This window comes from Gopherus evgoodei, unplaced genomic scaffold (genome assembly GCF_007399415.2).
Source record: "Gopherus evgoodei ecotype Sinaloan lineage unplaced genomic scaffold, rGopEvg1_v1.p scaffold_44_arrow_ctg1, whole genome shotgun sequence".
NCBI classification, from domain to species: domain Eukaryota; kingdom Metazoa; phylum Chordata; order Testudines; family Testudinidae; genus Gopherus; species Gopherus evgoodei.
The window spans coordinates 2052431-2064709 of record NW_022060065.1 but is presented as its reverse complement, the minus strand read 5'-3'; the positions used below and the strand labels follow the sequence as shown (position 1 = coordinate 2064709).

General features: G+C 46.4%; 1 protein-coding gene across 3 annotated transcripts in view; it reads left to right on the top strand.

Annotated features, from left to right (window-relative positions):
* Positions 1–9280, top strand: part of LOC115642712 (serine/threonine-protein phosphatase 6 regulatory ankyrin repeat subunit B-like) — a 98760-nt gene extending 89480 nt beyond the window's left edge. For all 3 annotated transcript variants that reach the window (XM_030546434.1, XM_030546433.1, XM_030546432.1), the window contains 3 exons: positions 717–2082; positions 6704–6856; positions 8987–9280. In XM_030546434.1, the coding sequence (XP_030402294.1) occupies positions 717–2082; positions 6704–6856; positions 8987–9198 (1731 nt within the window). In that variant the 3' untranslated portion in view covers positions 9199–9280. The remainder of the gene's footprint in view (positions 1–716; positions 2083–6703; positions 6857–8986) is intronic.
* The last annotated feature ends 2999 nt before the right edge of the window (positions 9281–12279 follow it).

The following is a 12279-nucleotide window of genomic DNA, read 5'->3' as shown; positions in this document are numbered from 1 at the left end:
CAGGGGGTTCATCTGGTCAGAAACACCTCTCCTCTGTTTCTAGAAGCTGAAAAAAAATCACTGAACATTAGTTCTACATATCCAGCATTTATATGATGAGCCTTCTTCAGCCCCAGTGAAGATATGTGAATGTTCCTGGCCTTTTGGAAATATTCCTCTCAAATTGGATTGTTTTTTCCCACATTGCTATTTACTAATTCCAGAGATTAGATGTAGCCTCTGAGCACAGAATTTGGAGTTCTAATCCTAGCTTGGATGATGAATCCTTTTGTGAACTTATGAAGTCACCTGATCTCTGCCTCAGTTTCACCATATGTAAAGCGGTGGTGATGATACTGCCCTACCTAGGGATGTGCTGTGGGTCAGTCAATGTTTGTAAAGCATTATGCATTGTTGCTGTTACTTGTATTACAGTAGCACCTAGAGGTTCCTCGTGCTAGGTGCTGTACACACATATAGGAAAGGATGGTCCCTGCACTGAAGAGCTTACATTGTAAATAGACAAGAAAAAGAGTGGGGGGGAAGACAGTATTGTTATACCCATTTTACAGAAGAAGGCTTGAGGCACCAGAGAGATTCAATGATTTGACCAACGTTGTACAGCGAGCTTGTAGCATGTGGTAATTGAACCCTGATCTCCTGAGTTCCAGCCAATACCTTAAGCACAAGACTCTCCTTCCTTTTTCTGTTATTAACTAGGGTGTTTGTTTTTCCAGTTTATCTTTGACCTTATGGTCTGTGGGAAGCTGAACAACAACCAGGCGACTGAGGAATTTGTCCTTCACTCTTCTGCTCCCCTGGACACAGCTGTCAAGCTTTCCCGGGCCTTCAACATGGCTGCGCTGAAGGAGAAGGAACGTGCCAAAGACTTGCTGACTGCTGCCAAGTACACGGAGAGCATGGCCACTGAGCTCTTGACGCTGGCCTCTGGAGGTAGAAGTGCTGGCTACCTTCTCCGCGCAGTGGATCACAGAGGCATTACCATGCTGGACTCGCTAATTGAATGTGAACAGAAGGATGTAGTAGCACATCCAGCAGTGCAAAAATATCTGACAGAAGTCTGGTATGGCAGCCTGAAGTGGGCCCCATGGAAGATCGCCCTTTTGTTCGTCTGCTTCCTAGCATGCCCCCCCATGTGGCTGGTTTTCTCCCTACCCCTGAAACATAGGTTCAATAAAATTCCTATCATGAAATTCATGAGCCACTTGGCATCTCATATCTTCCTGCTCATCCTGTTCATCCTAACCATAGTGTATCCCCCTATTAGCCCCATCTATGAAGGTCACATGGTGCCATACTGGAATGAGTGGTTGCTCTTAGCTTGGCTGCTGGGGACACTGGTCACCGAGCTCACCTTTTCTGGAGAGAGGGCTGGCCTGGCTTGGATCAGAGTGTTCGTCTTGGGCTTTTCTGCCATTGCTTTCCTTTGCCATTTGCTGGCCTTGATGTTCACCGGCACTGATCGCTTGCACTGCCTGTTTGCCAGGAATATCTTCCTTGGGGTGGCCATGACACTCTCCTTTGTGCAGTTCCTGGAGTTCCTCACCTTCCACCACCTCTTTGGCCCGTGGGCCGTCATAATCAGGAACCTCATGAAGGATCTCACCAGGTTCGCAGTCATCCTGGGCTTGTTTCACATAGCCTTCACCATGCAGCTGTCATCTGTCTACCAGCCAGTCTACCCTGAACCAAAGACCAATCTCTCAGCTGCCGGTGGGAACGCAACTGTGAGCACCACTATCCAGGACCCCATTGTCATTATGGTCACATTATTCTTCTCCTTGTTTGGCCTCGTTGACCCCGAGTCCCTGCCCTCACTCACCAGAACTCCCCAGTTCACTTTTGTCATCATCCGCTTTGTGTTTGGGGTCTACTTGATCGTGACCTTGATTGTGCTGATCAACCTGCTGATCGCCATGATGAGTGACACCTACCAGAGGATACAGGCCCAGTCTGACACGGAGTGGAAGTTTGGCAGGGCCATGCTCATCAGGGACATGACTAGGAAGTCTGGAACACCTTCCCCCTTTAACCTCTTCACAAATCTTCTCTATTATATCAAAATACTTTGCAAACACAAAGGTACAACTGCTAATTTATATGTAGATTTGTGTCACAGAACATTTTTACTTTGCAGTCCTAGGCATGTTCCCGAAGCCTATTGAAATGAATAGAATGGCTGAATGTTGGCAGCTGTAAGAGTTTTGAGGAAGACCTTGGAAAGTGGGAGCATGTCAGATGGCAGTGCCTGGATTTATTTAAGGTCCTCACCAAGGGGCAGTATGTGCTGTGTCAGGCACCACACTCATGGCTTCATTCTGTCCTCACTTACAGTCAAGCAACTCCTTTGAGGCAGAAAGTAGAACATGAGCCCATGGTTCTCTCTGTTGCTTACGTTGCAAACTAGAGTTGGGTGGGAACTCAATTTTTCAATATATGAGAAATTCTGTGACTCTGAAAAAAATTCCATTCCAAAATGGAACAAAAACAAAATACACCTCTACCCCGATGTAACACGACCCGTTATAACATGAATTCAGATATAACGCGGTAAAGCAGTGCTCCAGGGTGGCAGGGCTGCGCACTCTGGTGGATCAAAGCAAGTTCGATATAACACGGTTTCACCTATAACACAGTAAGATTTTTTGGCTCCCGAGGACAGCGTTATATCAGGGGAGAGATGTAATTCAAAATTTTATGGAAAACAAAATTATGGAAAAAAAATTCATTTCAGGTGAATCAAAGCTTTTCATTCCAATTTTGACACTTTTTATACTATAGAATAAATTTCTAAATGAAAAGTCATTTCAAAACAAAAACTGCAAACATTCCATTAAGCAGTGTCAAAATGGAATGTTTCAGCCTAAATCCAAATTGTTTCTTTTCTCTTCCCCAAAACTAAACTGCATCAAAATTGACATGTTTACGGTGAAATGTTTCACTTTCAATGAATCGATATTTTCCAACAGAAAAAGATTCCATCAGAAAATTTCCAACCAGTTTATTACAGTCCAAAAACCCTCCAGGTGACCCAACAGTGGACATCTAGTCTGGTGGCCACAGAACCTTGATATTTCTGATCCAGCTCACAATATTATCCATGTTACCACAGTGCATCGTAATTTTATACCATTGTACTACATTCCAAGCAACGCATCAAAGCACTTTCCACTCATCTACACCTAAATGTAAGTTAGTAGTGTGCAATATAGAGGTTTTGGGTACATAGGCAATGATCGCCTCCAACGAAAATATCTTGCCAATGAAGACAGATGGCTCTCTGTTAGACGCAGGCAACTCCTGGTCCAGGCGTATCATTTGCTAGGTGGCAAGGTGGGCAGTTAATCCCTCAGATCTTGGTTTTCCTCTCCTCCCAAATTCACAAGTCTATCTGCTCCACTCCACCAACTCATATTATCACATATAATGTTCTATATGCTGACACAACTTTGCCCTCCACCCCCAGTTTTTTCGGAAATGACACCTCTGCCCTGGACATCAGTGTGGCTAGATGGATGGTAGGGTAAGTGCAGGAAGAATGTCTCCAAGTCTAATGGAAACTGTTACTTTCCAGGAAAGGAGGATGAAACCTAAAGCCTAAGAGTTTTCTGATGTATGTCCTCTTAAAGAGACACTGCTCCATTCCTTCTCACAGACTCACAAGAGAATGGGGTATAAGTGCCCTCACATGACCTGAGGCTGCTGTATTACATCTCTAGAGAGATCAGTGTTAATTTATTTTAAAATAAAGGGTTGGTGGGTTATACATTTTTATTTCACTGACATTCATTACATTGGGAATGTTTCAGAAAACTTAGTGTAATTTTTTGCACTGGTGGGTTTTTCATATACATAGCCTTTTCCTACATAAATGTCACATGAACAGCTGCAACTCCCCCTTGTCCCCAAACCAGAACCAAGCATGCATCATTTAACCAAGTAGCTAATCAACATAATACTATTTTATTTCCCAAGAAGCTCTGGATACAGGATATATAACTGTGATCCCAGATAAAAAGGATATCCAATTGGAGTTAAGGTCGAGCACGTTAGTAATTTAAGGGTAATTACAGGGATGTTGTAATTATCCCAAAACCAAGCATTACCAATCCAGAAAATTCAGTTAAGCTTAAATTTAAAAGAAATCCAGTCATGTTAAGGGACGCCAATGCACAGTTAAGGCGCCCAGACATTAACTCCACCCTGTAGTGACACGTGGAATAACCATACAATTAGGATTAATGCTTAATAGTCTCATAGAACATATTAAACCGATTTCTAAGGCTACGTTGGACTCTTCCCCTTTTTTCCTCATGATGCCACTATAGGGCAGAACTAAGAAACTAACATCAATAGTAAATACAAACAAAAAAGCCTTAGGAAAAGGACATGTAGGCTGTGGAATTGTTTTGCAGTAAGAAGTTCTATTGCTTGAGACATTAAAATCTAAACTGGCCCAGGCACTTGAAACTGAACTGTTAAGAGACAATCCTGCACTGCTCCTGCAGGGATATGTGGACAAGATGAGCCAATAAATCTTCCCCATCTTCAATTTCTGTGCTTCTATGAGAAATGTAATCCCAGGAGACTGTGGGCCTGATCCTGAGAAGTGAAGTCAATGGACTAGATTTCACCCTAGGCAGATCTACTATAAATAGGTCTGTGTCAGGGCCATTTCCTGGCACTGGGCCCGTTCTCAGTCATTTCAGACCCTCTTGGCATTTGAAGTTGTGATTTTCCAGCGAATTATTGACTGCATTCCCTTCCATGTTTTTCCCAGTTGTCTAGTTTCAGAAATGTGGCTCAACACGTAGTACCTCAGGGCTGGCAGAGGAACAGTGTCCTACAGAGAGGAGCAAACATCTGAAAAAAATATTCTGCTCAGATGAAAATCTAACTTCTCTGTGTTCACTCGCTCACTATGTTTAAATTGAATGAGTGTACCCAGAGAGTGTATTCATGGCAGGAAAGTTGGTGTGAACAACAAATGTTAAGTGAATATGAGAGTATTTTTGGAGAGTGAATTTTGCAACCACAATGCTATGTGTTACACTCATCCTGCCAGAGATCAGAAGCATTGCTGTATGCCCTATCTAAACTAACCAGATATCAAACTGCTACAGGCCAAGAATTATGCACCAAAACTAATTGAAAAATAATATCCAATAATGATTAAATTCAAGAAAATTGTAAGCCTCTAGTGGACAACATGCAAATGGAAAAGGAGGCTAAAATCAGTGAATGTGTTATTTACTATGCATTTGTCAGCACTTACTTCAGGGGCTTAGCACAGGGCATACTAAATTGGGAAAGATGTTGGACAATTTTTTTACTTTTTAATTAAAACTGGCTTTTTTGTCAAACTGGAAATTTCCATGATAAATCATAGAATCAAAGACTATTTGGGTTGGAAAAGACCTCAGGAGGTCATCTAGTCCAATTCCCTGCTCAAAGAAAAAAAATTTTTTTTGATTAAAAAAATCAGTGTTTTTAATGAAAAGCCAAAATCCCGAAACTTGAAAAAAAATCGAGGGATTTGGTAATTGAAAACCAAAAAATTTCAAGTCAGAGGAAAGTTTTCAGTGAAACCAACTATTTTTCCCTGTCTGCCTGAAAACTTTCATTTTTTGAAAAAGTGTAAGCATTGAGAGGTTTTAACAAACAAAAAAACCCAACCAACCCAACACACTGACAAAAATTGTTTTTTCTTTAAATTTCATTCAAAACAATTTTTTTTCTGAGGGGGCATTTCCCAAGAAGCTCTATGAAATTTACAAACTTGGGTCCCTAACGGTGGCCTCCTAAAAATCCACATTTGGACACCCAAATAAAAGCTTTTCTTTAGGAGTCTAAATGCATATTCATGAGCTGAACTGTAGGCGCCATGGTATGAAAATGTTGTCCAATGATCATGGTAAACCTCAGATGTTATCTGACTCTTTTAAAGGCCAAAACTTAAAGATGAATAATGTTTTTCTCTTTTGGGGTCAAGGAGAGGGGTAAACCAATCATTCCACTCCTGAGCACTGGCAATCTTTCCAATATGATAGATTATTAGGGTTGGAAGGGACTTCAGGAGGTCATCTAGTCCAATCCCCTGTTCAAAGAGGGACCAACCTCAACTAAATCCCCAGATGGCCCCTTTAAGAATTGAACTCACAACTCTGCATTTAGCAGGCCAATGCTCAAACCACTGAGCTGTCCCTTCCAACACTGCAGGGGGGGACATACAGTGAAAAAATAAGTTGAAAACAATCAGTAATAACTGGATCCAATAATTAATATTTCTCAAGATAACTTGAACAACCCTCTGCCCAAATTGACCTGAGGCCCTGCCATTGCTGAGATATTTCCAATCTCATCTAAACCAAGCAGTACAGAAATCTCATTGGAGATCCTAGTCTTTGGAGAGGTCCACACTCAGAAACTCATGTAAGCCTTGAGTGAACATCCAAACTTTGGGACTCTTACCTGAACCTATGATATGTTCAAGGGTTGTCTGTCACTGATTTCCTGTGTGAAGATGGGAGGGGTTTTTTTGGGGGGATAAACGATATGTATCTCATGTACCAGCTAGCACAATTGTGTCAAAAACAGAATAATAAGACAAGCATGGGGAAAAGTGAAGATAAGTCCTCATTGTAGAGGTTAGGATCATGTTTGTACACAATCCTACTCATCTGAGCTTCTGTGCTCCTCCAAGGTAAGCTGTGCTCTACTGAACGCAGAGACCTGATAAACGAAGAGGAAGACCTGGACAGCACTTCCGACACACGATCCATCAATATGCTGGCTCACACATCCATGGGTTGGATTAGGGTTGCTGCCAAGAGGATGACACAAGTATCACCAGAAGGTACTGACCCTTTGCTGAGCCATATGTTGGAAATCCACAATAGACCGCTAGAAGGGGACCTGATTACATAGGGTGCTCCAGTAGGGTGCACCTCTGACACTGAGCAAAGGAAAACATAGGATGAATATCGGGAAAGGGGAGTCCTAATCTGGAGAGCTATTTGATAATGGAATGGAAAGAAGACCCCATTGCTGGAGGATACGAAATGCAGGGAACAATCATCCACTGGATGATTTAGACTCCCTAATGGGTCATTTCCATCTCCTTGATTCTAAATCTTTCCCTAGGAAAGCTAAACAGTTGATCTTTAATGTACCTGCTGTTTTTTCTCTGTACTGCTGAGATCCTCAGACTGTGTAGCTGGACTGTTGCCCTATATGTCACTTCTGTTATATCTGTATGGAGTCAATACCGTTGGTGCAAATAACCTTTTCCTCTGCGGCTCTTGTCTTCCTGTATTCTGCAATTGCCTTCCTATATCTCTCCATCACACTGAGTCTCCGTATTGGTTCATGTAGCTGTAAGAGTCTCTCTTCCCCCCTGATCTACACATCTGAATTTTTTGTCCCCCTTTGCTGTCCTTTGTTGTTCCACTTCCTAAGAGTATTATCCATTTTGGGAAATATTGTGGCTGAAAGGTGCTCTGCAGAATGAACTTCTGCATGTGCTACCATATCTAGGCACAACAGAGTGCACTAAGGATGGAGTCATTACTCTGCCTGTCTTTGCTTTAATGCTGTTGGTTCAGACACACAGGAGTCGGTTTTCAAAGCAGTGGGAGGGAGGGGGCTTCAGCCAGTGCTGCTTATGTTTTGTCTGGAGAGGCCAAACTGTACATCAATGTAACACAACGTTTCACTAACACAACTCTCCACAAAGGTTCCTCCTCCCCCTCCCCTGTTATCTAGCTTGGCTTGGAACTTACAGTGCTGTTGGAGGCGGCTGGAAGGGAGGTTTCTGTTCAGTAGGTTAGGCTGACCCTGTGAGTTTGAAGAGAGGAAATCAGATACAGTATTGGCAAATCGGATAAACACGATGGAATCGCATGGCACATTCAGAATGAATTTTGGGGGCTTGGAGGGGTCACATCTTTGGTGAAAGGAAGCCTCCTCCTCTTTCATTGCCTTAGTGATAGAAGAGTAGAGGATGGGGAGTTCCCCTCACTCCCTTCTGCCTCTCTCACTGTACACTCACCAGGAATGGGTTCAGTATGACAGAGTGCCTCCTACCTTGGCTGCAGGGCCATTCTGCTCTATCACAGAGACAGAGGTGGGACGGGATGGATTCTGCATTGAAGCAAGAGCATGTTTCAGAGGAAGAGCACAGACACATTTATTCTTGATTCATATTTGTTTCCTATGAGCTGCTGCCTCCGCCTCACCAGACTGGACTGAGACCAACTTAATTTGCATAGCCACTGACAGCTTTCAGTCTGATACAGACTGGAGTGGAACTCATAAACTAGTGGGGAGAGGCTCTATCTCCATTTACCAAACCACTGCTCCCTCAGTAGGAGCTTCAATTGCACATCTGAAGACAGAATCTTTTCCGTAAGCAATCCCATTAAATCAGATGCAATCATTACAGAAAATTAATATCAAATATATAATACAACACATCATACAATTAACCATGAGTAACATATTTCACTGGGTAATTTGATAATTTATATAAGTTTCTTTTCTTAATCACGAGAACCAAAGAGTTTAAGAACTCAGTAATCTCAGCAGCTCCAAATAATATCAGACAATATATTTTAAGACACTGAGTTTGTGAGGGTCCATAAACAAACATATGCAGACACCACCATTGCCAACTAATCTGCACAGCCCCAGGATTGAACTCTAGATCTTTGCTCCAAAAGCAGACCTCCACCATCTGAAAAAAATGGGAAGTCCCATTATCTTTACCGCAGTATTGTGAGATAGACTCTTTGCAGTCCTCCAGCCACCAGGAGGCAATATAATCACAAAGACTTGAGCAGGTCTGATATCATCCAGGAGAGGGCTATGAGGGCCGACACACTGAACCAACTCCGCCTGTTAGGGGGACTCCAAGAAAGGAGCCTTGGTGCATGGATAGGTGACTTTCTCCTCTTGCCCTCTTAGCCATCTCTTGTTCTGTCCTTAGGTGGGCACATTCGAAGCCTTCTGCCAGCAGGGCCGCTGCACATTGAGGAGGCAGTAGACTGGCACAGCGTGGCTCTCCGCTATTACTCCTTGAAAGGGCGGATGGACAGAGCACTGTTCGAGAGGGAATTGTCCATGCACCATGAGGAGGAGAAGAGGGGTGTGCAGCCCATCCATCGGCTGGTGAACGGCCAGGATGTATGCAGGGTCTAGCCTGTTTGCACCCAGCTCCCCAGGACCAGAGATTGCCGTGACGTGGGTCCCCTCTGGGCTGCCTGAATGCAGTAGGGCGTGAACAACGATGTGTTGTATATCCAAACGGAATGCAATAAAGATAATTTTCTGTTTCCTCCATGTCCAAATCCGTTGGATTTTTGTACTTGTGATCCTCCCTCTGGGGCCAGATCCTGAGAGGTGCTGAGTGTCTCCAGCAAGATGCTTCTGGCTGGAGCCCAGAACCAAGGGGCTCAGCACTTCAAAGGATTGGAACCTAATATGGGGTTTCTGGCTGGTCAGCCACTACCTTCTCCAGCACCCAAAGGAGGTGCTGGTCATGCTACATGCCCTCGAGAAGGGAGTTTCACCTGAAGGTTTGGATTTGGCTTCTGGTTTCTCCCTGTCTTAGTGGTAGTGGCAGTTTTACTGAGCCTATTCCACATGTGGTGGAGGGAATCACTGGGCTATGGGGACAGCAATCGAACTGGCAGGACAGCTCAGGCTAGAAAAACACTCTCCTGTGTAAAACCAGTCCTAGCTTCACTGCCAGGTGCTGCATAGTGAAGAATTGCATTGTCCTCCCATGATGCAGTGGGCTAAACTGCTTTCACACACACCCTCAGTGAGCAGAGGCGTGAGGGCTATAAATCCCCATCTCCTAATATGAGGTTCCACACAACTCAGCATGGGAATGGGTGTAGCTCTGGCCTGCTGCCCCGTGGCACTCCCAAAAGCAAGAGACCCAACTCAACTTCCTGTGCAGGAGTGCTTCTCTGCAGCCCTGCTGCCATGGGGCTCTGGCTTTATGCTTGCAGTGTAGCCCAAAGAGAAGAGACAATAGTACAGTGAAGAGAAATGGAAGGTGCAGACCCACATCCTTCAGGACTCCCCCCCATCACCACGCAGAGATGCAGACCTGCTGCCCAGGGGTTGTGCCACCTGGAACCTGCATTTCATCGGAATCCATTCAGTGACTGGGGCTTACCAGTGTGAGCAGCTACCATGGGGAGAAGTGACATGAATTTTGCTGGTAAAATAGGGGCCCTGAGGATAGTAGGCGCTACTGGTTAGCACAAGGGTGTAGGGAATCAGGACTCCTGTGCTCTGGTCAGGGCCGGCTCTAGCTTTTTTGCCGCCCCAAGCAAAAACATTTTTGGCTGCCCCTCACTCCAGCCCTGCGCTCCCCCACTAACCAGTGTCCTCCCCCACCCACACCCCCTCCCACCCTAGCCCTGGATTCTCCTCCCCACCCCACCCGCACCCCCTGCTGCCCCAGCCCTGGGCTCCCCCACACCAGTGCTGACTCCGCCTGCTCCCCCGCTCGCCTCCAGCCGGTCTGGCACTGGCAGGGTTGGGGTAAGCAGCGGGATTCCTGGGCCACACCTCAGCCCAGGGTCCCTCCCGCCAGGGCTCCCACCTCCAGGACCGGCTGGGACCAGGGAGGCAGAGCCAGGGGACTGCCCTGGAAGGGGGCTGAGGAGCCAGGGGACAGCCTTGGCAGGGGGCTGAGGAGGCAGGGCAGGTTATCTCCAGAGGGAGTGGAGTCCCAGAGAGCGAGATGCAAGCCCCCTATGGCAGTGCCCCACCCTCTATGGCCCCGCTGCTGCTGCTGCTTCTGGCCGCCCTGCAGCAGTCCCTGGGCGGCTCAGGCCGCTTCGCCCAGCCCTGGCTGCAGCGCTGGGGCGCGGCCGCCCTGCAGCACCTGCAGGCTGCTCCATGTGCCCCAAGGGGTGGTCCCCAGCCTGAGTGTCCCCCACTCGGAGCCTGCTCAGCCCAGCCACCAGGTGCGGCGCTGCTCCCCCACGGCACAAACTACAGTGGCCCAAGGGTGCGATACGCTGCTGCTGCCAGGATCAGCTCTAGATTTTGCTGCCTGAAGCAAAAAAAAACAAAACAAAAAAGATGGCTGCAATGCCGCTCTTGAAAATGTGCCACCCCAAGCACGTGCTTGGTTTGCTGGTGCCTAGAGCCAGCCCTGGCTCTGGTCCAGAATCTTGACACTTAATCCTAGCTCTTAGGCCGGTCATGTAACCATTCTGTGCCTCAGTTTCTCTATCTGTAAATGGAGATGACAATCACACCTCCCTCATGGGTACGCTGCAGAGTGCTGAGGTCCTGGGAGAGCTGGCACTTTGGGACAGATCTGCGCTGTCATTGAAATCAATGGCCAAAAATCCATTGCTTTCAGCGGCAGCAGGGCTAAGCCTTATATAAGGGTGAATAAAGGTTGCAAGCTTTTGGCTTCCATAAATCTGCGTTCTTTCGTTGGTGGTCTGTCTGAACAGACTTTCTACGAGCTCACCTCCTCTCCCATCCCCACAAGCAGCCAGGCTGCCTGTCTGTGGGTGGTCGGTCGGGACAGAGCCTGCATACCACCGAGAATGGATACCGAGGAGACACTCCGTGTGTGAGATCCCCGTGCTGTGCAGGAGGAGGAGTTCCAATGTGCTGAAGTCTCCAGGATGAGACAGCACTGGGGGGGGGGGGCAGCGCGTGGCTTGCTGAGAACCGAAGTATTGGAAGTATTTAAGAGTTTGGGCAGAAGCAGGAAAGTGTGCTTGGATACCTCCCCACAGTGCTCCTGGTGAGTATCTGAGTGTGTTGAGGGTCTGCACTTCACAGCCCATAGGGACTTCAGGAACACAGTAATACAGCACTGCAGGAGTGCCTCAGTAGCTATTATTGTGAGTAAACTGGGGTGGTTGAGTGGTTGAGGCACAGCAGGGGGACTCAAGAGCCCTGGATTTAATTCCTGGCTCTGTCACCGACTTCCTGTGTGACCTTGGGCAACTCACTTACTCCCTGCATTTCCCATCTGCAGCATGGGGATAATACTGCTGCTTGTCACTGACTTGTCCACATACGGTATTTACGCTGCAAAAAACCAGCCCCTTAGCAGCGAGTCTCAGAGCCTGTGTCAACTGACTCTGGCTCACGGGGCTCATGCTAGAAAGCCAAAAATAGCAATGTTGGTGTTCCCACTCAGGCTAGAGCCCCGTCTTTCAAACCCAGCCGGGGGAGGGTCTCAGAGCCTGGCCCCAGCCTGAGTGGGAACATTTACACGGCTATTTTTAGCCC